Source organism: Larus michahellis, chromosome 1 (genome assembly GCF_964199755.1).
Source record: "Larus michahellis chromosome 1, bLarMic1.1, whole genome shotgun sequence".
Taxonomy (NCBI): domain Eukaryota; kingdom Metazoa; phylum Chordata; class Aves; order Charadriiformes; family Laridae; genus Larus; species Larus michahellis.
Window position 1 is genome coordinate 196368630 of NC_133896.1, and position 24206 is coordinate 196392835.

The window sequence follows — 24206 nt, forward strand, 5'->3', positions numbered from 1 at the left end:
CCCGCCGCCGCCGCGGCAGGTTCCCCGCACGCCGGTAAGAGCAGCGGGGGACGGCGGCGAGGAGGCGCCCCCCTGTCCCCTCGGACCCAGCGAGGAGCCCCGTAAGTGCCTGCTCGGGGGAGGCAGGGGGGAACCCGCCCCCGGGAGCCCGCAGCCGAGCCGGCTCCTCACGCCGCCGCTCCGGGGGGGTGGGGAGGGAAGCGGCAGTGCCGGACCCCGGGCGGGGACGGCGACAGCGACCGGCGGCTGCGCTTCTCCGGGGCGGCTGGGGAGGCGCCGGGACCGGGCGCTCTGTGCAGCCGCCGCCACCGGAGTCGCGTTCCGGACGGGAAACTACCCGGAGGAAGGAGAACAACCGGGAGAAAACAAGCCCCTTTTCGCCCGAAACAGACGGAAAGCGGCCGCCCCTCCGCCGTCGGCCAGGGGGCTGCGGCCGAGAAGAGGAAAAGCTGCTTCGGGACGAGCTGTCACCTGCAGTTTTTTTCAGCGAGGCGCCCCAAAGGCAGCCCGAGCCCTGTTTGACTAATGGGCAGAAAATGATCCCCGCATCAAGCTCCCTCCTAGGAAACGGCGAGGGCAGCGCCCGTAGAAACGCCAGCCCGAGCGAGCCAAGCACAAAGTCAGAAATTCTTCGCTGGGTGCAATAAAGTTGGTCGCGTTAATGCGTTGAATAAATGTCGTGAAATGTTCTTTGCGGTATGACTTCTCCTTAGCGGTGGATATGCCTGTGACAGTTACTTTAAGAATTAGTAATCGGGCAGTAGATTAAAGATGCCAAGAGATTAAAAGCTTTGCTGATTTTTTTTTTCTTACAAAAAAAAATATAATTTAAGGTTCTCTTGAAGCACTGCAAAGCAGAAGAGTTTGCCACTCCAGCCTATTTGCAAATAAAGGTCCCGATTACTAACACTTACAGTACCGAAGGAGAAATTTGCTAATTACACATCACACACACGAACCCCCAAACTGTCAGATTAGCAGCGTGCCAGCGTGTTTGCAGTCGCTACCATCCCTCCCGTGCGCACATTTACTAAACGCAGCTTGCTAGCAGAGCTCGCCATACCATAAACCCCCCAGGTTTGAAATGGATACTTAGAGCGCGTCTCAAAAAGCAGCTGAACATCCACTCTTCACAACATATTGGAGGGCTAGACGGAATACAAAAACAGACCTAAGAATTGGCAGATGAGATTTACCGTTCATATCTGCTACTTGATTTCTGGAGGGAACGTGAAAAAGACCTGACAGATACGTTTAGCGATTGATTCTCCCTTCATAAGGTACACACACAAAAAGCAAGGCAGAGACAATGCCGAAATACATTAAACCTCAAAATCGATTAGAGCCCGTCAGAAGACCTTTTAAAACAATACAAATCGTGGACTTTTGCGTAATATTTTATTCCAAAGGACACTAAGTTTGCCGTGAATTTGCTGTTTGCTCACTGGCCGGTTCACGAGAGGAAAAAAAAAACACCAACAAAAAATAAAAACAAAATCAAAACCCCAACTTCTCGCTTGCAGTTATAGACAACTATCAGGAGGAAAGGGCAGCGTGATGTGACGCCAAGTGCGAGTTAATGAATTTACGCCTCTGCTCCTGCAGGAGCGAGCCCGGTCTGTAGCTCCCTAGTTGATGGATGCCCATTAATACACCTGCATTCCCGTCTCGGCCGTGGGGAGGCACGCAGGGGTTCGGTGCGGAGCGGCACAGTTTTGCCAAGTCCTTTCGAAACGCCAATACCCTTCAAGTTACACCCAAAGGAGAGCGATTTCTCTTGATTTCCGAGCGTACAGATCACCGGGGCGGGTTTTCTGCCAGTAACCTTCTACCTTTCTATACGTGCCTGCGTGTGCGTGCGTGTGTGTGTGTCTGTGTATACATATCTATCTCCTAGAGAGGGATTAATTAGCCGGGTTTGAGCTGAAAGAGGCTGCAGTGACGAGCCCAGTGGCGATTGGCCGCCCGCCTGCCTGGCCCTGCCTTTATAATTTCCACACGAGTGCATCTGGGCTCTTATACAAACCAACAGCCAGCTTCTTCTGACATATACACACACACACGGCACTTTTTTCCACCATCTGATTAACCACCCCGCACACACACAGTGATTACTACGGGAAAACATAAATAAATACGAAGAGGTTTTATTATTTTGACTACTGGAAGCCTCGCTGTGTCTCAGTGCAACTTTTGTTTTTCTTGCTGCTGGGGAAGGTGCAGCTCTCGATGCTTCCCTCTCACTCACGGACCCTTTAAAAAAAGGGGGAGGAAAAATATCGCCCCCTCCAGTCCCCCGCCCGCCCCCCCCTCCCCTTCGCCCCCCCTTCCCCCCCGCCACACACACTTCAAGACGGCTGATCTAAAAAAGCAGGAAGAGAGCATCTGAGGAGCAGCAGCCCCAGCGCATTTTGAAAAACATTTGTTACATTTCAGAGTGCGGCAGCCTTTTTCTCCTCTGAAGTTGGCTCCAGCCTTAGCAGCCGCATTGGATCCCACAGCCTATTGCGAGACTCCGGTATACAACCCGGATCTCTGCCCCAACATGATCGCGGCCCAGGCCAAGCTGGTGTATCATCTGAATAAATACTACAACGAGAAATGCCAAGCCAGGAAAGCTGCCATCGCCAAAACCATCCGAGAAGTCTGCAAAGTGGTGTCGGACGTGCTGAAGGAGGTGGAGGTGCAGGAGCCTCGCTTCATCAGTTCCTTGAACGAGATGGATAACCGCTACGAGGGGTTGGAAGTCATCTCCCCCACGGAGTTTGAAGTCGTGCTGTATCTGAACCAAATGGGGGTTTTCAACTTCGTGGACGACGGCTCCTTGCCGGGCTGCGCTGTGTTAAAGTTAAGCGACGGGCGCAAGAGGAGTATGTCCCTCTGGGTGGAGTTCATCACGGCGTCTGGCTACCTCTCCGCTCGCAAAATCCGGTCCAGATTTCAGACTCTGGTGGCTCAAGCCGTGGATAAGTGCAGTTACAGAGACGTGGTAAAGATGGTGGCGGACACCAGCGAGGTGAAGCTGAGAATCAGGGATAGGTACGTCGTGCAGATCACCCCGGCGTTCAAATGCACGGGGATTTGGCCGCGGAGTGCTGCCCACTGGCCGCTTCCCCACATCCCCTGGCCGGGACCCAACAGGGTGGCGGAGGTCAAGGCGGAAGGCTTCAACCTCTTATCCAAGGAGTGCCACTCTCTGGCCGGCAAGCAGAGCTCGGCCGAGAGCGATGCCTGGGTGCTGCAGTTCGCCGAAGCCGAGAACAGACTGCAGATGGGCGGCTGCAGGAAGAAATGCCTCTCTATCCTCAAAACCTTACGGGACCGTCACCTGGAGCTGCCGGGACAGCCCCTGAATAATTATCACATGAAGACTCTGGTTTCCTACGAATGCGAAAAGCATCCCCGCGAATCGGACTGGGACGAGTCGTGCCTGGGGGACCGGCTCAACGGGATTTTACTGCAGCTCATCTCCTGCCTCCAGTGCAGGAGGTGCCCGCATTACTTCTTGCCCAACTTAGACCTCTTTCAGGGCAAACCTCACTCGGCCCTGGAAAACGCAGCCAAACAAACGTGGCGACTGGCTAGGGAAATACTTACCAACCCGAAAAGTTTGGAGAAACTTTAGGGGGTAACTATAAAACCCGCCCGACGGAGAAATCTGCTTATTTCCCGATGAAGTTTAAGCTGCCTGTTCGAAAAGTCAAATATTTCCACTTGACAATGCAAATAATATTCTCTTTTAAAAAGGAATATAGCTTAGGCTCTTCACCAAGAAAAGCAAATAAGAACAGCAAGTATCGTTCCTCTTATCTTCGTCACAGTTTTGCAGTTCCCCGTGGGGAAAAAAAAAAAAAAGAAAAAAAAGAAAAAAAGTATGTTACCTGGAAAGGAAAATTGGCCGTAATTTAACACGATTCTGACCATTCTGCCTAGAAACGATACCAACGGATTATAACAAAACCCGGTATTTTTATGTAAATCCTCTGTGAGTAAAAGCTATTTGGATATGCCACCTGAACAAACCCTATTGTACCTTTTAATTTGTATCAAATATTGTGATCTCACATTGTCTTTGAAATTGTGGATGTTGGTGTTTTGTGATTTGGTGAACAGAAGTTAAATTGCCATTTTGGATACTTCAAGGACATTTTCTGCTAAAGAGAAGATACCATTTAAAAAGGTAGATTTTATCATGGTACTTTTGTTAATTGTCTTTTGAAGTGTCTGAACTTAACAAGTTTACATTTTTCGTTTCATATATATTGCTTGTTCTATTTCTAACATTCCATAAATATACTTGAAATGTTATTTAAATATATTCAAAAGAAATTTGGATTCTGCTTATATAATAACGCTTGAATATTGGAATTATATATTTGAAAATGCACTTGAAATACACTGGATAATTACCTTTTGTGATTTAGATTTTAATTTCTGTTGCTGATTTATTTAATTACAAGCTAATAAATGAAGTAAAACGCACATGGGTAAGCGTTTCAATACCGGATCAAGTTTTCTACTTGAAAAACCCAGAGGCAGCTATGTTTTGTGAATTTTGCCTTTCTGTGGATAGTTGCTTAAATCCTGTAAAGCAGAAAACTTAAGGGCAGCTGCGTGATTTTGCATTTTGAATAGTTTTGTAGAACAGGAAAATATTGGTGCTACAAACACATTAGAATTTAGCTCCATCAGCAACTGTCAGACACCGATGTAGTTATTAATGCAGTAACACTTTTTCAGCCGTCAGAAAAGAAATCCATTTTCGAAAGGTTTACTATAGGGCGCTGATGTGTTTCTGCCTGGTTTTGAACAAAGCTGAGGAAACACAACATATCCCTGAAGCAGCCAGTGTACCGAATAAGCAGTGAGCCTGATAAAACTAGCATTTCGGCGTAAGCAGTAATAAAGAAGAAAATAAAATTTGTAGGTGAAACGTTCAAGCCGGCACCAATAAAGGGAACAACAATATTACTTCTGACCTACAAATCCGTTATGAATGTGATAAGATTGCCAGTTGCACTCCCAGAAATCAAGCCCCTGCGCTCCCAGGGCATTCAGAGGGAATAACATGTGCATGCCTACAAAACTGCAAGCGATCCAAAATTGCCTATCCGTACTGCAATGCCTCGTCCTTCTCAGTACGCATTTCTTTAAAGCGGCTTTAAAATCAAAACGCAAAATAACAACGCGGATTTTGTTTAGTACCCTAACAGTCAACAAGTGCTGAAAGAGGCCGATCGCCTGTGTAACACCCACTAGCAGCTATTTCCAGTAGAAAACCGTTATATCCAGCGATTCTGACAGAATCTCTCTTTTTTTTTTTTTTTTCTCCCAGCACTGCGAAGAAAGTTCCGAGTTTGAGAAATCGTTCGTCAAAGAGAAATCACCTTATTACAAACATATTCAGACGAGGTCGCTAGCATTTTCTTGGAAATTATTTATGATATTTCTGCAGGAAAAACAAACAAACAAACCAACACCCGAGGTCTTTGTAAAAGTGCCTTCCCTATTTTCTCTCTTCTAACATTTTCCAGCGCAGTAACAAAGAAATAAAGCAACAGCGATAAGAATAAAAAAGAGACGCAGGCGAGAGGAGCGCCCTGTAACACACGTCCCTTCCATACACCCCCTCCTCCCCCCGTGGCAGCCCCCCGCTCCCTTTCCGCGGGGAGGAAGCCACGCAAAGGTTTCTGCTCAAGTCACGCACCCCTGCTCTGTTGCGGCTGGGCTGGAGGTTTTCGCGGAAGGGAGAGGGGGGAGGAAGGCGGCGCTGGGGAATTGGTAGTAGTAAACGTCTTCAGAAAAAAACAGAGCTTTCCCAGGAATCAAGTCTTGGGTACATGCCTATTTCCAATTTTTTTTTTTTTTTTTTTTTTTTTTCCCCCAGAAAATAAGCATTAACTCGCATTTCAGCAGAGTGTTTACTCAAATGCGCCGTGTTTTCTTACACGGAAACTAACGTCCTTGAAATAACGGGATTCTCCGATATCCTCGGAAGGGGTAACCCCCTCCGCTGTGCCTCGGGAAGGCTGCGGGCTGGGACTGCTAGTCCCTCCAGGGATTTCAGAGCAATTGGCTTAACTGCTAAATCTGACCACGTTGATACAAAGGCACAGAGCGAAAGGCTGTTGGAAAACGCGCACGCTGCCGTAATAGAGGATTTACCATCATTAATACATTGCGCTTTTTTTTTTTTTTTTTTTTTTTTTTTTTTAATAAAAGGCAGCGAGAGGCGGCAGCCGGGAGCGGAGTTTGGAGGGAGGGGGCGGCCCCGGCGCACGTGGGACGGGACCGGGGATGGCACCGGGATCGGGGCCGCCCGCCCGCCCGCACTCACTCACCTTGGGGTCGATCTTCTTGAAGGCCGGGTCATCCTCGTCCACCTCGAAGTAGATTTCCGTGGTGGTGATGGAGAGCGTCCCCTTGGCCACCACCACGGGGGCGATGAGCTGTGCCGGCGTGCTGAGGACTACGGGGCCTGCAAGGCAAGGGCAGCGGCGTCAGGTTGGAGGGCGCCCGGCCGGCCCATCCCCGGTGGCCCTTCCCCTTCCCTCCGCCAAGCCAGCGCCCGGCGAGCCCCCTCATAAAACGCTGTTTGTAAACCCCCGTGTTTATTCCCCTCCTGCCCGCGGTCAGCGCTTTGAACTTCGCAGTCGGGACAGAAGCGAGTTTGTGAGTTCCGGGGTTTGCGAGATAAATCAGCCAGCAGCGAAATTCAGAGGGGTTAGAGTGAAAAATAGCTGCCTCTTAGAAGTAGGTCCCTTCTCTTTTCATGCCCTTTTGCTCCTCGTTAACACTATCGCTGTTTATGTGCGATAGCGGCGACTCGTTACGGGCAAGCTTCAACCCCGGGCCGGGCGGGCGGCAGAGCGGCCCGCAGCCCCTGCCCGCCACACCGACCCTGAGAGGCCTGGGGACGTTATTTTTAACTCTGGGTCCACATCTCAACTCCAAAAGTATCGGGAAAAATCAGCGATTATATATATTTTTTTTTCCTTTTTTACCTACTTCAATACCACACGCACACAAAGGCTAGCATCGTTAAATATATTTACGGCAAGATCGTTTTTATTTCAGCTTGCTGTCACTTAATCCTCTTAAAATTACTGTAACAACGTTTCGCTCAAATATATTCCTTAACGAGACGCTTGCACTGGCACTGAAAAGGTGGGGTGGGGAAAACCTATTGTAAAAGGCAGCCACAATCCGCACAAATTGTTAGGTTTTAATTCAGGGGGGAAAAAAACCACACACACACACACACAAAATCCAAACCCAAAAAACTTCTGCAAAAGACAACAGGGGGTCACTTTTTCACCATCTTATCTTCAATACGAATGCAAGCTACCGTTAAAGCTGACAGTGTCGGTATTTAGGAAGCTCACTAATTAAAAGAAAAGATTAAATATAAAACGTTCTTCTAGATTCAACCACTAAAGCGTGCAGGGTAATTTGTATACGCGTATATAAGCACACACACGCACAAGCACGCATCTGACAGACAAATAATAAAAGCCTGGGTACAGAAACTGGGTACAAGACCCGACGGATGCACCTTTTAGAACACTGGCAAACTGAGCATCTCAGTGCATGCCAAAAAAAAAAAAAAAAAAGAAAAAAAAAAAAAGGGTTTGGTTGGTTTATGCAGTTAAGCATCTTCCACTCGCTGAGGAAGACCCTCGCTCAGCTGGCAGAGCCTGCGCAGCCTTCCAGCTGCCCTCCCCGGGCACTCGCCTCCGCGGGGAGGGAGGCAACCAGCCCTGCACGGAGGCCCTGGCGCGGTCCAAGCTAGCCCTGGGCTGCTGTTCGCACCAGGGCTACCAGGGACGGCTGCGACCCTTCCCTCCTCCCCCAGTACGGCACGCACACTTCACCACCAGACCTTGCAAGCAACACTTCCAATTACTCACTTAGCCCAAATTAGTCCTGTACCGGCGCATCTAACTGTCATGTTGTTAATGTTTTACTTTACTGTAACACCCAATTTGAGACTGTATTGCACAATGTTTTGTCATTTACGCTGCAAAATAAATAAAGAGGAAGGCACGGATGTAGTGTGTGTACAAGGGGAAGCTAAACCGCACGGTTTCAGTGACAGCTTTCAGCAGTCCAGCGTGGCAGGCTGGATAATATTGATACAAACTCTATTTTCCTTCATTTTATTGTTTTCCATCTCCTAATAAACCGGGGTAGCCTCTTGACCTTAGTCAGCTGATCGGAATCACATGCGCCGGGCTTGCTCTGCTGCTCTCCCCGTCTCGCCTCCATCTTCCTTCCCTCCCTCCTTCCCTCCCTCCTTCCCTCCTTCCTTCCCTCACTCCCTCCCTCCCTCCGCGGTGAGCCGAGCCGAGCCGAGCCGAGCCTGGGAAGCCCGGCTGCAGCAGGCTCCGAAGGGCAGAGTGATCGATCCGAAACGCCGCTTTAAAGCCTCATCAATCTTCATCTGGGTTGCTCAAGTAATTACGCCCGATTCTCTTGTACGATTACAAGTGGATTTGGGTTTCTATTCCCCAGGCCCCCTTTCTTTTGTGTTTACAGAAGGGGGGTCTGGGCAGCCAGCGGCTCCCTGCCCTGCCAGAAGCACTTGCCCTCTCCAGCCCTCCCCTCGCCCTTCCCCGCGGCGCGGCCGGGAGCCGCCACTCGGCCCGGCGCACGGTGATGGGCTCCCGGGCCTTTGTGCGGGAAAAAAAGCGCCTTCGGAAGATACGTCCTGGAAAAGACCCGATATTCTATCATTTTAAGGAGGCGTTTGTGGGCTTTGCTGAATCCCAGAAGAAAGACCATCAATTTAATCCAATTACCTCTTTTCCCTGGTGTTGTGCGGCTAAAATAAAAATAAAGGCACCGCTATTTAATGGTCAAAAGGCCAAAACCTATAATCTGACATCCAGGAGAAGACAATAGGTGCGGGTGTGCTAGCGAAATGCACTCACGTACTGGAGGAGGGGGCAGAGCTGCAAAAGCAGGGGGTGGATGTGGAGGGAAGGGGACATTCACTTCTTAGCCCGTTACTGAATGCAGGGGAAATCGGGGATTTCTGGCTTCCTCCCTCTCCACCGGAGAAAAGCCTCCGAGCTCCCAGACCGGTATCTTGGCGTCTGCCCTGTGTTCTGCTCAAATGACACCCTAGATTTGTGGCAATGTAAACATGTCAGAGGTATTAAAATGCGACAAGGAATAAGCATTATTGTACTTTCCAGATGAGAAAACGTTTGTTTGTGTGTTGGGTTTTTTTCCCTCTTTGTTTTTCTTTCCTCTTTTGATAAAAAAAAAAAAAAAAGCAGAAAGCATAATAAACAGTGGTCAAATTATGGGATTTCGGGCCAGCGGGTGTTCAAACTAAGTTAAAAAAAATCTTCGCAGATTTTTTTTTTTCTGCTGAAAGCACAAAATGAAAAAAATATTCGGTATTAACAGTGTGCCATTTTTACACTTGTCCTTTAGAAATCTCCAATTACAACTTCCAATTCCATAGCATGTTTAAGGAGCACTGAGTCTTTTTGTTGTAGCCTTCAGGGAGCAAGCCAGCCACTGAGAGAATACGAAATTAATCCACTACAGCTATAGAGAGAGAGGATTATGTTTTAATCCCCTTTGGGATAGTCTCTGGATTTTAAGGATCCGATATTAAAATGTTTACATAGAGCATAATCAAAATACTGCAGATTTTCCATATGGCACCGAGCTATCGGGAAGCTTTGGGTCCCCTTTCCCGAACCCAATTGATAATCTAATGAAACAAAAGCCGGGCACACCTGAGCCAAGAGCCGCGGGACGGGCTCATTCGCATGCGGGGAAGATAACGAGCTCCGGCGACCGGCCCCTCTGCGGCGGCGGCGGGCTGCGCTTTTCCAGGGGATGTAAATGTGCATTCCCAGCTCGGCTGTAGCCCCCGAGAAGCGGAGGGGCAGCGGGGCTCTGCCCGCACCGGGAGCCCTGCTGCCCGGGGCACCGGCACAGGGGGATGCTGCCCGGGGCCCCCCGGGAGGATCGAGAGCCGCCGGGCAACGCTGAGGGCAATTTCTCTGCCAGCTCCGGGGGAAAAACCGACCGGTGGCTGCTCCGCTTCACCAGGCAGCTTGGGGTTTGTGGAGAGGACACGCGTCTAGAGCGCTTGGCAGTTGTTGGGACTCTTCAGCAAGAGCCATCTCTTCTTAAAGGACCATTTCGTTGCCTCTTCCCAGCCTCTCTGAAGCGGCCGGGGCGGCCCACAGCAGAGAAGCAGAGACCTAACAAAGAAGTTCTGGCCTTAAGACCAGACCAGAAATCACTTCGGATCCACGGGTCTTGTAATCTGTTCAAATGGGGAATTTTCCGCTCTGCCTGATCCCTGTGGTCGGCACATGTGATTTACATTTCTAAAACAAACGCTACCACACATATACATTTAAAAATAATATTTTCTTTCCAAAAGTAAATGATTGTGGGATTAGAAGGTCCCAGGGAATAAAAGCAGAATGTAATCTCTCTCCTCCCGTGTGTTAATTTTTGTTAAACAGAGGTTTCAGTCCTTGTATTTAGTTTGTGTATCTTTGCTCTCATATTTTTCAAGTTCAAGTAAAGAAAGTCAATGCAAGTGAAAAGTTCTATCAGGTGAAAGAGTCTGCTATCTGCTAAAGCGATATCAGTAAAATTACACCTCTTAAGGAAAGCTCCAGAAGAGTGGTATTTTGAACTTGTTATTTCAAACATTTTCATAAACTGTCATTTTTAACTGTAACTAAAGAAGTGTTACATTTTTGAGCCTGAAAATTACACCGGAGGTATATTTGCTAAGATGATTGAGTATAATTACTCCTAAGTAGGATAAGATACATGCACTGAGATGCTGAATTATGAAAACAAGCAATTTACCTGTTGCAGACTTTAGAGTATAACTTTAAAAATAATATTTTGCTGATTACTCATAGATGAAAAAAATACTAGCTGGGACAAGTACTTTGAAAACATATTCAATCAGCTAGACCAGTTTAATTTTACAATATACTGTAATTATTCTGAAAAAAAGTGGTGAATATTGTCACGTTTAATTTTTAGCTGATGCTATTTTAAAAGAAAAAACGTATCAATCTTTTTTCAGGTACTGTTTAACATGGGAAATACAAAACAGATTAGCTGAAACTAATAAATTTACTGTGTAAAACAGTTTGCATAAACTACAATTTGCAACTTGATATGATACTTACACAAGAATTTTAAATATTAAGAATAATTATTAAAAATCACTTACAAGGTACCTGAAGCAAGACAACTGAATTTCCCTCAGCACTTTAACTCTAAAGCCAAGTGTACCTGACACTGACTTGCATTTTAAATGACTACAAATCCTTATACTTGAAACAATTTATACATAACGCGCACACACACACACAAAAAAATCAGTTTCTCGTGTAATATAAATCACACAGCATACAAGCAGAAACAGGTATAGGCACCAGAAGCCTTTGGGAAAAGCTCTGCAGTCAGAAAAATATTTCAACCAATTATCACCATTAATATAATACATGCACTGCCATGTAAATAACAAATAAACAACGTAAGATTCCTAAAAAACAATTCGAAGAAATTAGCCTTTTTTGTTTCTATTGTCGTCATAAATCTGATCCAAATTACCCTTTTAAAAAGACTTCTGCAGTAATTATATTGAACTTACATGAGGATGGTTGCCCTCAATTTGTTCTCCACTATAGCAGATACAGGGAGTAACTCCTTCTCTCAAGCCAAGGCTTTTATAAGAAAGTATATACACAGCTCCCTTTACATATCACTTTCAACAGTTTCAATAAAGAGAATAATTTGCACAACTTTTTGATTGCAAAAACCAGATTCTAAGTCTAAACATGGCTATAATCTTGTTTTTCTCCTCCCCCACTGAATAACAACCCCAATTCCTTTCCCCTGTTTTTGGAGATATCCAAGCTTACTTTCTTGGCTTTTTACTCTTGCACAATCATATGGTTCATATTGTGAGAGAGGGATTGATTTTTATTGTTTGTCTAAATGTCATTGCCAGTGTGGATAGGCCCTGATATCCAAAATTTTCCCCACTTTTTCCCCCCTTTCCTCCATAAAGCATGTAACAGTACTACTAACATCAAAGATCAACTTCAATGGTCTTTTTCAACAACAATAACTAAACAATTACAGCAACTCAATTCTCTTAAGTGGTGCCATAAGAGCAAACAAATGTCTTTGATTAAAAAGAAAATGTAAACAAAAATAATCTTACATGTTACCACTGTGAATAAAATAGTAAGAAATAAATACACGTTTTTGACGAGATTGTGAAAACAGTTAGATTGTGTTGCATAAGAAAAAAAAGGCAATTTTCTCTCAAATATGTACATACTTCCCATACATTTGAATTAAGTGACATATGCACCTCCACAGGTAAACTATTATTTGAATTCCATACCTTCCTGGTCACATTGAAAGAAAAATATAAAATAGTACTTCTTCCTGAGGGAAAAAGTGTTTCACAATATTCCTAGGAATAAGTACCTCGTTATGTTGTTCAAAGTGTGATAGAAAGCAACCACTTAGTAGAACAGTCACAGAATATGCTCAGTACCATACCAAAGACAATCTTATTAGGTATCTTCTCTCTGAAGGTCCCATGGAACAATTAGCAGGGTGTCTAACAGCCTAAAGCAACTCAGAAAATCAACTTTTGCCCCCTTTTGCAGGTAAAGTCTGATTTGCTCGGTGGCATACGTGAGAAGCTCTGAAATGAGCTCAAGCTCCGAGTGGCTTACGTGGGTTTAGTATTGTTCCAGGAGATGTTCGAGCGCCAACCTGCCAGATGATCAGGTATTAATAATAATCAAGACTGCCCTTAATGATTTACAGCTGGCCAGAAACTTAAATGTTTGGGATAGGGACCTCACTACTGCAATGCACACATTTGCCACTTCCAAATTAGATTCATACAGTGTGCTCTGCCTGAAGCTATACCTTGGAAGCACTGAGTAATTTAAGCTGGTTTAGAAACTAAGAACTTGATTGTTAAGCAGCGCATCCAGACGTGATTATACTACCCTAATGCACTATGACCTGCCACTACCTTCTCCTCATTTTCAGGTAAAACTTAAGGTACTTTTTTTCAACCTAGAAAACCTTAAGTGATGCTGAACATGCCCACATAAGTGACAGTTTTTCTCTCTGAGAGTGCCACAATGGCTGTCTATTTAATCAAAAGGTAAGAGAAAAAACACACCTTAGAAAAGCATATTTAATGTTGGAAGAAGAAAGGAGAAAGCAGAGAGAGCATCCTGCTACAGCTGTATACCACCGAAACAGGAACTCATTGTAAAGAGTCAGGAACATGAGGGATCAAATCCCAGCCGCCAGTCAGAGTGAACAAGACTTGACAGGTATCTTACACAGTCCAGCTTGTGTACCTTGTCATGCCAATAGAGCTCAATTGATTAGAAATTAAACAAAGGATGTGAGCCCTCGGCTTTGATTTCTTCTAGCCTCCATTCTGGAAAAGCTCTTCAGGATAAACTGTAAGCCCTATACTTCTGGAGACCGTAGTGAAGGGAAGTGTTATGTTTAGCTACCTTGTGATATTTTAAAGTTCACTTATTTGGTTAGCTACTCCTATATGTGCGTGGGAAGAAAGACAGAAGTTGTTGAATGAACATATAACTTGCTGGGTATATTTGGAAGCATCATCTAAGATGCAATAGCTGTAACTTCAACTTTTTCTGAAAATACGAGTATCTCTAAACATCAGCAGAACCAATAAAGAATGTTTTCTAGTGTAACTGTGTCTACTGGTTGATCGCATGTTTTGCTTTCCCCCAGTTAACGACCTTCTGAAGACCCTCCCACAAAGATTCTCTGGTACCTAATAAAGGGAGAACCAATGTGGAGGGCTCTGTCATGAAGGCTTTTTTTCCCTTAACAACCTGATTTCATTGCAGGAATTTTATTGCTTACTCCTTTGTTAAAGTTTGTTCAAAATGGTTTCCAGGTTCAGAAGTTACAAAGATAGAGGCTGACAGAGGATGCTCATATAAACCTTGTTTCTTTAGAAAGCCAAGCTAAAAGCACTTGTGTACCAGGCTACCAAATGCATTGGATGAGGCTGCCTCTTGTACAATTTCTGGCTAATGAAACCAGGACTAACCAAACTCTCTTCTTGACTGATTTTTTTACCTTGCTTGTATAACACCAGTGCAAAAAAAAAAAAAGAGCAAAAAAGAGCAAAAAAGCAAAAATCCTCTCCACAGATCAATGAAAGTGTTTAGTTTAGCATAGCTGCTGTTAATACAACTCTGGATACATTCCTACCACTAATCTACAGAGGTCTGGCCCTATACGTTCTTATGAAGATCGCAGGTATTTTTATATGGGAACCAGTTGCATAGTGAAGATGACATAAGGCGCAGAACAGCGGCGTCTGGCTCCTTACGTTGAGGCCTGTTGTTCTGCAGTCTCTCCTGTGTATCAGGTAGCTCATCAGCTTGACCTTTGATAAGCTAACCAGTTCCATCCGGGGTGTGGTCCCCCGGACAAGGGAGAAGCTACAGATGTATGCACTAGGCAAGCCTGCAGTCATAGGCTCCATTGTAGTCTAATTTCGCAGCCTTAGAAATTTTAAATAAAAAGAGTCTTGCAAGTTATGGAAAAAAAAATAAGAAATTTACATAGAGTGGTATAAGTGGACAGTAAGAGCACATGAAGCACTCTCAGAGCCATTAATAAATGCAAAACAACAAAGTTGGAATTGATTCAGTTTTAAAGCTCGGAAAACAGGAAATCCAGCTGCCATTTTAAAAGTTGAAGATGCTCAGATTTAGAGTGAGGTGTAATAGGGTACAAAGAGAAAAGTTCTTCAAAGCTGGGCACTATCATGTCTGACTGACAACCACCTTCTAAAATATTAAGTTATTTTGGATAGTAATGTGGAAAAAATGATTAGAATAAACACTGAGGTGTCTAAAAATAGTATGTTACAGAAACTGTGGTGTTTTTTTTTTTTGTTTTCAATGTGAAAGCCAACTACATATCAAAAGTATAACTGTTTTCAGTTTAGGCCTGGATCTATACTCTAAATTAAAGTCATACAAATATGTTTTTCTTTTTTATACTTAGACTTCAGGATCAAAATCTGAATATATAATAAGCAGAAACTATGGAAATCTGGCTGAATTAAATTTCCATGTTTAGAAGTACAAGGCTTGTGTGGTTATGTGTCTACCATAAAAAGTGAAAAAGAATCACTCTTCTTCCACATTCCTGTGCCTCCCCCAAACAAGCAACCCCCCCAATGAAATTCCTGTCTTGAACACTAATTTGCAAGAAAAATGGATTTTGAGGGGAGAAAGCTACTCAGTAGTGCACGCTGAATTCAGTGAACAGTTTCCGTTGAGAAGCTTGAAAAACTAGGAGAAATATTAAGACTGTTTTTGGTGTTGTCTAATGAAACTTTGATTTTTACTATTTAACTGATGTACTTGTGTGTTCACATACACATACATACTTTCTTAAAGAAAAAAACATAAAACATGGAAAAGCTTAAGGTACCTTAGCCACCTCCAGACAGAGAGAAAAAGACAGTGAGAGAAAGAGACTGGAAGAGAGAGGAGAGAGAAAATGGGGGAAAAAAGAAAGAGAATAACTACTACCTCTGGCTCTGGAAGCCTCAGAGGTGCAAACTGTTGGAAGCTGAGAGAGAATTATTAGGAAGCATCACTGCATACTTGTTACAGTCCCTCCTGGGCTTCCCCTGTGGTTGCTGCTTTCTGCCCCCTGGGACCTCTACAGACCATCAGAGCCACTGGTGTACGGATGGCAAGTAGGAGAGCATGGGATGGGTGGCAGGGCTCTCCCAGCCTCACAGGAGAGGACACACCAGGAAGGGAGGAGAAGGGTTGGAGAGAGAAGATGAGACCACTCTCAGAACCACTGTCATGCTTTGCCCTCCAAGAGTTGAGAGGGATGAAGACTATTGCTTTCCTCTCCTCCAAAACCACCTGGTAGGCTGTCGTTGCTGATGGGAGACAATATAATGTGCTATTTGGTCCTTTCTTTCAACTCATTACTCTGACAGCAAATAATGTAACAAAACTTCCTCTGATTGGCTCCAAACAAACGATGTGGGTTTTTTTGCCTGCAAAATCTAACAATTTGAATAGCTGCCTTCTCAGTAGAGGCCCAAGATATTGTTCTTTTCTTTAATTAAGAAAATCTACCATTTGTCTAACTCCATTAACAAAAACAATGGAAATGATCCTGCATACCTCAAAATCATTTTGAGATGGCAACAGAAGAAAAAACAGGAAAATATGCCCTTCCATTAGTCCTTAAGAATAGGTAAGAAAAAGCTGCAAACAGCTTTAGTTACCAGAGATTGTCTACAATGGTCAATCCTTGTAAAGAAAATTCAGTGTCAGATTTTGGCTGTAAGAAACGTTGCTGTAACTAAATACATATACGTATAAATATTAAATGCATATTACATATATAAAGATGAGTCAATCATATTTAAGTTTTTCCATCCCAAATACTTATTTTGGGAGCTTTTTGCAGTTTCTTTGTGTGTTAGTGTTTTTATTACTGCATCTGGTCCTATGCAAGGCTTCAAAATAATTTCAGAAATGTAAATGAGTCCTTTGTTAGAACCTGGAATAGAATTTCCCTAAGGGCTAAATTATTTACTTTTTTTTTTAGGTACTGCTATACAATTTTAACTATAACTCTATGTAGTAGAACTTTTGGCATTATTCCAATTTCCTCTAATGATAGCGTCAAAAATTTTTTCAATTGGAAATTGCTCAAAATCGTGATGATTTCTGTTAGCTTGCCTGAAACGAGACAAAAGGCTTATTTTGCATAGGCCACAAAACAGATGTTGATAATGTTTGGTTACCACCAGTCTTGTCTGGACTTCAAACAGATGACCTGGAAGTGAAAGGTCTTCTATCTCATTAATAATAATACAAGCTGTCAAATACTCATGACCCAGGGTGCTCCTTAGGATAGGGCAGTAAGTCAATACATTCAGCACACTACCAAGAAGTCTGGACAGAGGGCTTATCACATTTAGTCCTCAAGCCAATGTGGACTAGCTACCCATGCTGGCTTGGATAAAAGATCAGCTCTTGTTTAGCAGCAGTAACGGTGCTTTCTAGAAATATTTCTACACTGAAGTTCAGGGTTGCTAAAAGTTAGGGCAGTGCTGGGATGCTGCGTCTCACTCAAACCTTCCTGGCACATTTGCATTGCGGGGGGGTTTCCTTCCACCTAGAGACAGATGTCCAAGAAGAAGGGAAGATTCTGTAGTGAAGGTTAAGATACATTAAGACTAAGATGCATTAAAGCCAGTTAGTGGCTTTCCTTGGGTTTATTTGGATGACTTGCTCAGTCTCCTCGTATAGTGGACTGAATAATATGCATTTATTCTTGCAAGATTGTTGTGAGTCTGTAATTCACCATGGCTTCTGAGGATGTCAGATTCTGAGTTGATTGAGCCCATGCAAGTAACCAGACAGATGCCTGCCAAAGCCTTTTGTCTTCCTAAAATAACTCAAAGCTTCATATCCTCCTATCTTTGTTTCCTTTTTTCTTTCCAGAAACTACTCTTTAGAGAGTAGCAAAAGACTTCGTCAGGGATACTTTGCTTGGCTGGGGCCTATTTGCTGTTGCCACCAGCAATACGACAAAATAGATGAAATGTGCTCCAGTTACAGGTCATGTATCTTTCAAAAATGCTATTAAGGCTTAATTCTGCTCTCAGATGCGCACAGTCCATTCTTAGCAAGTCAACTGCAACTTCACAACAAAGAGAATAGAATGTATATCTAAAATGCAAAATTCACAAAACCTGAATGGCTCAACATTTATTCTGTGGTTTGTTTTCTTTTTTTTGTTTTGTTTTTAATGATGTATTTTAGTGAAAGATCAGTGCTTTAAAAAAAAAAAGTTAATTATCTATTAAAACATATTTCCCCATGAGAATGCCAGCTTACGATATTAGAATACATCCACATATTTTTCATTTTGAAAAATTAATCTACTAAGCAGAAGACAAACTGTTAGCAAATTTGCATTCTCAGGCTCTTAAAAGAAAAGTTAAGTATTTAAAAGACCTATTGTAGCATTAGAAAATAGAAAAGGAAAAGAAAAGGAGAAGAGTTAGTAATATCAACTCACTACAGTGGATTTGATTGCATTACCCACAGATTCACAATATATTAGAAAACTGTTAAAATTGACTGAGCTATCTCAATCATTAGTTCTAACAGAGATGTGACTTGCCTCTTGAAGTGAACAGTCTGGGAAGAAAAGGAGCTAAAACTGGAACAGAAAAATGTAAAATATTTTAATACGTAAATGCTAAAACAAGAAAAACATCTTTCGATAACTCATACTGTAAGACAGTTAAAATACTGCTTTAGTTAAAAATCTTCATGCAAACTTAGAAGTCATAATTCTAAGACCATAATAACATGGAATCTGATTTTTATATTTTATTAAAATGCTACTTAATATAATGAAATCTGACCAACTGCCATTGCAACATATGGAATACTAAGATTATATAATAAAAATATTCAGACTATAATTATTTAAAAATTCTCCATCCCATATGTAATTTATCAAAGTGAACTTTACATTGATTTGTGCCACATGGTTGATGAAAAACTATAAAGAGTCTCTGGAACAAAAGGTACGTACAGATAACTTTGTATGAACAGTCTCAATCTGTTTCAAACTTTCCTTTTTTTAGTTTTAACTTCACAAATCAAAATACTATAATATTTATATTCTCTTTGTTAAAAGTTTTCCAAAACCTAAGGTCTCGTCTTTTTAAAAGGTGCCTTAGTTTCACGGAATAAACATGTTAAATTGTTTTAGTTAAATGTGGACAATCTTAAATCAATTTAAACCTGGTTTATAATGATCTTTTTTAATTCCCATCCCTTACTGAGACAATCCAAATCGTTGTAAACCAGGTTTAAATTGATTTAAGCTTTAAAGTTAAATTTGAGGCATATCTGCATATAGAAATTTCTACGTGTCATTCCACTCTGAACAGTAACTAGATATAAACGATGCTGTGATATACCATAACTTGATATACCTCAAAGGTTTCCAGATCACATACGCCGAATCTACATCACTCTCTAGAATTAGACAAGAATGGACAGCGTGGCTTTATTGGGACCTGATCTTCAGAGCTGTCAGATGTTGTTTTAACCTCCTTAGGCATAAACCCCACCTTCCTTGCTTACTGCCTTTCTTGATTTCAGTTATTGGACTCAAATTTCAGAGTCACATTGTATAAACTGAAAACCGTGGAAAGCACTGGCATCGTTATATGCTAAATCATGCAGAATTATGAGGCAAAACAGAGGGTATGGAGTGACTTAGGGTTTTTTTTTCACTGATTGGTAACATTTATGGAAGACACATATGATACCATGTGTGACCATTAACTCTCAAAATCATTTCGTCTCCAAAAATGAAGAAGAGTGGAGTAGCAACGGCTGCAGTTAATTTGATAGTAAAAATGAGGTAGTGCAATGTGGGTTCTTTTTGAGAACTTTACAGGTTTTGGTACACATCTAGCACCATTACCACATCATCTCAGCACACTTGGAGGCGCCTTGCTTGCCCTGTTAGTGTTGGTAGGGAACACAAAGGCCCATTTCTGACACTGTTAGGACAGACGTCCTGTCAATATTTCAAAAGTAAATTTGTTTCTATTTCTATAATTTCTGTTTTTCTAACACAGACAATATCTCCAAATTTCTACAAACTGTAAAAGGAAAGGACTAGAACTACTGTCCGTGTCCCGAAGAAGCAAGGGATGTCATATATGTAGTGCTCTCTAGTAAAAGGGTACATTGCACATAAATACTTAAGGACACATTAAAATACTAGGTTTTTGCAGAGGGATGTAGCTATATGGATTGTATTGCATCAGTGTATTTGAATGAAATGGCACTGTTGGGGCACATATAAGAACTTCATAGCTGACTGTGAGATTTGCCAGACTGGGCAACAATTTTCCATGTCCGCTTTGCAGTTCTAATCAATATTTCAATGTAATTGCATATTGCAGCCTTTAAACTATAGCAACTGTATGCACATTTAGTTGGAAGCACCGTTCTTAGACATAAGAGCTTAGCCAAAGCAGTGCCGAGTTTTCCTTCTAGAGGAGAAAGGGACATTGATCAAATTATCCCACTAATGGTCCTGCTTGACGCACTCTTTTATTGACTTAAGACAACAGCGTCTCAGCAATGGTTAGCTGCAGATTGAGAAGGCAAGCAGACTGACATATTAACCGTGATAATCATATACTGAAAGTTGCTCCCAAATAAAAGCATTTACTTCCCCCCTCAGCTCTGCTCTGGTTTCAAAGTATGAGACTAACTTTAATTTTTTCCTTTTGCTTGTTTGGTTGGTTTGTTTTGTTTTTACCATCCGTTTATGATCTTATCTTTGCTACATATTTCTACTTTGTCATCAGAAGAAAGTGCAGGAGCAAAGGTAGCTTTTCTAGAAATTCAATTATGCTGAAAAAACCCCCTGAGACATCACAAAACTTCCCCTTAGTGGAGTAATTTAATAAAGGTATTTTAAAAATATAAAAAATTCATACTGCATTTCACAGTTCTCGCATTGTTATCTCGTCTGAGAGGGAAGTGCATTTTCAACCTTCAACATGCCTTTCTTTCCAGACTACATCCCCAGGAAAGGTAGGATTGCAGACGGAACTGGCACAGAACCTGCCAGAAGATGGATAAAACTGAGACCTCACTGCATGCCTTCACACAGGGAGAAAGGACCAGAAGGGCTCTCTCGTACATTTTCACAGAGGATTCATGCCCAGCTCGACTGGTAACTAACAAAGTTCATAGCTTGGTTACAGTTTCACTCCTTCTCAGACCCTGTTTACAACAGGCAACTTTTCCCATCGCTGTGACAGATGGGTTGAGATACTGCAGATCCCCCTTAACTCCACCAGTGAGAGAAGGGGGTGCCAGCAGGAGCGCAGGTGTCTCTCCACAAGCTGCGTGGCGCTTGGGATCAGGTCATGAATGCACACAACCACACTCTGACTCACAAAACCCTGAGTTGTGGAATTAGTCCGCTTTTCCATTTTAAGCAGAAAAAAGAGCCGTTCCCACAGTGGTTTTACAGAATTTTCAACACAAAGTCACAGGCAGTAATAAAAAGACTTGAAGTATTGCTATTTCTCACATCTCTGCTGCAAGACTGTGCAATGAGCACAGCCTTTGTAATCAATTCCCCTAGTTCATGGAAGTAGGACATCATATTAAGTCTAGAACACAAACACAAAGAATCTGCGCTGTAATTGTATACTTCGCTGCCAATATTAAGATACGAACCACAAAGGTTAAGAACTAACAAGTTTTAAAGAGCCTTTTGGCTCATATCTTAGTTGTAATGAAAAATATAATTACCTGCAAGGTTGTCAATCTCTTTCTCTTGGAGCAGGCTAACAGCATCATCATCTCCTTCCAGCATAAGCTCTGTTTCTGCATTCTGATTTACCACAGCTTGACTTCGGAAAGTTTTCTTTGACTTCACTACATCCTCTTCAGTGCCTAAAAAAAGTTACAAATGTTGTGAATTTAGCTGAATAATATTTAAAATGGAAAGCAACCACAGTCAAGTAGTAAAAAAAATACAGTATAAATCATCTTTATCGAAAAAGGGAAGGAACATTTTAAAAAACTTTACCAAGGTTTACAAAATATGCAGCCTTATTTTGTCTTTGAGAATATATCTTGAATACAATAGAAACTGTTTCACAAAGACTCTCCTGCTTTTAATAATTGCTATTTGCTTTATGTTCAGTGTTGTTCCATTAGTTTTCCACCTGCAAGAAATTGAGCAGGAGTTTCTCTTGGCTTCCTGGTGTCCTGATTCTGACTGACCTCTGAGAGCTTAAACCACCTACTCTAAATAAAGGAGCTGCTTCTGGAAATTCAAAAGCTGTCATGATTTTCATCTTACAGATAGGAGGGACAAGTTGGTGAAGCAGGAGATGGGTTATCTCAATACAGAGTAACAACAAGGTAGGCTATGCAGAGATTCAGAAAAGACTAAAAAAGGTCAAGCACAGTGAGGAAACTTTGGTGTGCATCTGTGTGTGGTTTTTTAAGGAGCACAATAAAAGTGTTGGTGTATGGGCTTGTGCCAATTTACCTCAAAGGACATCACAGGAATGTCTTGCCCTTTCTTCTTGCCTACAACTGACTTTTTCTATTCAGACTGATGTCTCCTTATGGCAGGAGATATGCCATCTTACATTTTGGGAAGGTCCTACTAGCGCTTGCCAGAGTTCATTTGCATGACGTAAGAAATTAATCATAGCGTGGTCAAATGACAGTAGCTTTCATATCATAAACAGCTTTCATGTACTGTTGTGACATCTGCATGGTGTTTCTTTCTTAGATGGGGAGAGGTCGCTAGGTTTGTTTGCAGTACTACAGACTCAAAGCAGCCTCAGAAGAGTAAGCTTTCTATTTTTTCCCTAAACAGAAAGCCCTGCATCTTCACCTTGGACCGTACCAGATACGGGCATCTTCAGTTCTGCCAATCAAGAAATAAAACCCAAACTTAGTCTCTTCTTTCTGTATGACAATTTGGAGATTTGCTTACTACTAAGCTACAGAACGATGAGTGCAATCTGAGCAAAGCCAGGCATGTGTGGATTTTGTTCGTCTTCCACAATGCCTGAACTTCATATGATGAATGCTATTCTGGCAGATGCAAAATCATGAGGTAAAGCCCGATATAAGACTCATGGTTTCATACTAATACAGGACAACTAAGAGGAATATAGTAAGCAGATAGGTTAGTGGAGATAGATGCATGGAATGGAACTGATGTGTCAGGCAGTTTTGTTATTACAAACAGTGGGGAAGGTGTTATGATTTTATCTCCTACTCCTATATGAGTCTTTTAATTAATTTGTGCACAGGAAGGTCACACCATGTAAATAAAAATGCTGGAGGCATATTTTTCTGTTAGTGTGTTTACTCTGTTTGAAGATCACTGTTAGCATGCCACTCCACCATAGCCTGAGACAACCTCATATTGCCTAATATTAATCGTTTGCATACTGTTGCTATTATCCCAATTGCTATTTCTGAAACTACAGAGCAGGTAAAGGCAAACAGTAAACACGAAACCCATTTTTTTTCACCAAGCCAAAAATTAAGGACAGCATTTCTAATCTTTCTATTTGTTGCTCTCTCCATTAGGACCACAATGATACTGAAGGAGATTAAGACAATGCCGATGCCGATACATACTAATACACAGTGTTTTGCTGTGTTCAGTTATTAGGCTGTGATCACTCCCTCACTCGCACAGGTTACTATTTAGTACAACTAACTGTAATTATTCACCCAATTTAAATTTTAATCAAGTAAGTAACGGTTGGAAAAGTTTTCAGTATTATGTCCAAGTTTTGGGGTTTTGTTTGGTTTGGGTTTTCTTTTTTTTTGTTTTTGTTTGTTTGTTTTTCTTTCTAATTCACAAAAAGGAGCAAGACTTGTAGAAGTTTGGAAAAACACAAAGGAATAGTGTGCTATAACAGACCTCCAGTTTTATTACATCAGAATTGCCCTGAGTATTTAATCGCTAGATCAGGATCTTGTTACACTTGCGTTTACTACAAGGGAGTTTAGCATCATTTGACACAAGTAATAGCTCCTGCTGTGAAGCATTTGACACCAAAGGAGACCGGGCCTAAGATGAAGTAACACGCTGGAGGAAGGAAGCATGAAAATACTGTTCTCTTCCTTTTTGGTAGTTCTAGTGAGTGCTAAGAAAGTTTCAGAGCTTTATAATATGTGATAATCTTCAAATGAATAACTTCAAAAGTACTAATCTGGAGTAATCGTAGAGTCAACCATTTCTGTAGTAACTGATCAGATTAGTGACAGTTCTTTAAAATTGTTTATGCATGAAGAAATATTTTTAAAATTACAAGGTAAAAAAAAAGTCCCAAGCCCCAAGTTATTACTAACACTAAAAATGCATTAGGAGAACTTGAAATTTAGTGTATCTTAAATCCCTTGAGATGAGGCTTCCAGTTACCAGATTACGGAAATATTTCCATACACCGATGTAAGAAATGTGGTAGAGTAGAAGGCATTAAATTAGTTTGGCAAATTTGGAGCTTAGCAACAAGACAAATGTTTCTAAAA

The 24206-nt window shown here is 42.3% G+C and overlaps 2 protein-coding genes across 13 annotated transcripts in view; one reads left to right on the plus strand and one right to left on the minus strand.

Moving 5' to 3' along the window:
- The window catches only part of NBEA (neurobeachin), a 512894-nt gene that overhangs the window by 149751 nt on the left and 338937 nt on the right, over positions 1–24206 (minus strand). For 6 of the 12 annotated variants that reach the window (XM_074567614.1, XM_074567643.1, XM_074567605.1 and 3 more), the window contains 3 exons: positions 21447–21590; positions 18268–18306; positions 6342–6478 (listed from right to left, as the gene is read on the minus strand). In XM_074567614.1, the coding sequence (XP_074423715.1) occupies positions 6342–6478; positions 18268–18306; positions 21447–21590 (320 nt within the window). The remainder of the gene's footprint in view (positions 1–6341; positions 6479–18267; positions 18307–21446; positions 21591–24206) is intronic. The other 6 variants (XM_074567653.1, XM_074567633.1, XM_074567623.1 and 3 more) reach the window with 1 other exon arrangement.
- MAB21L1 (mab-21 like 1) lies at positions 2380–4475 on the plus strand. Its single transcript, XM_074567703.1, has one exon. It carries the CDS (start codon positions 2546–2548, stop codon positions 3623–3625), a length of 1080 nt encoding a protein of 359 aa, XP_074423804.1. The 5' UTR covers positions 2380–2545; the 3' UTR covers positions 3626–4475.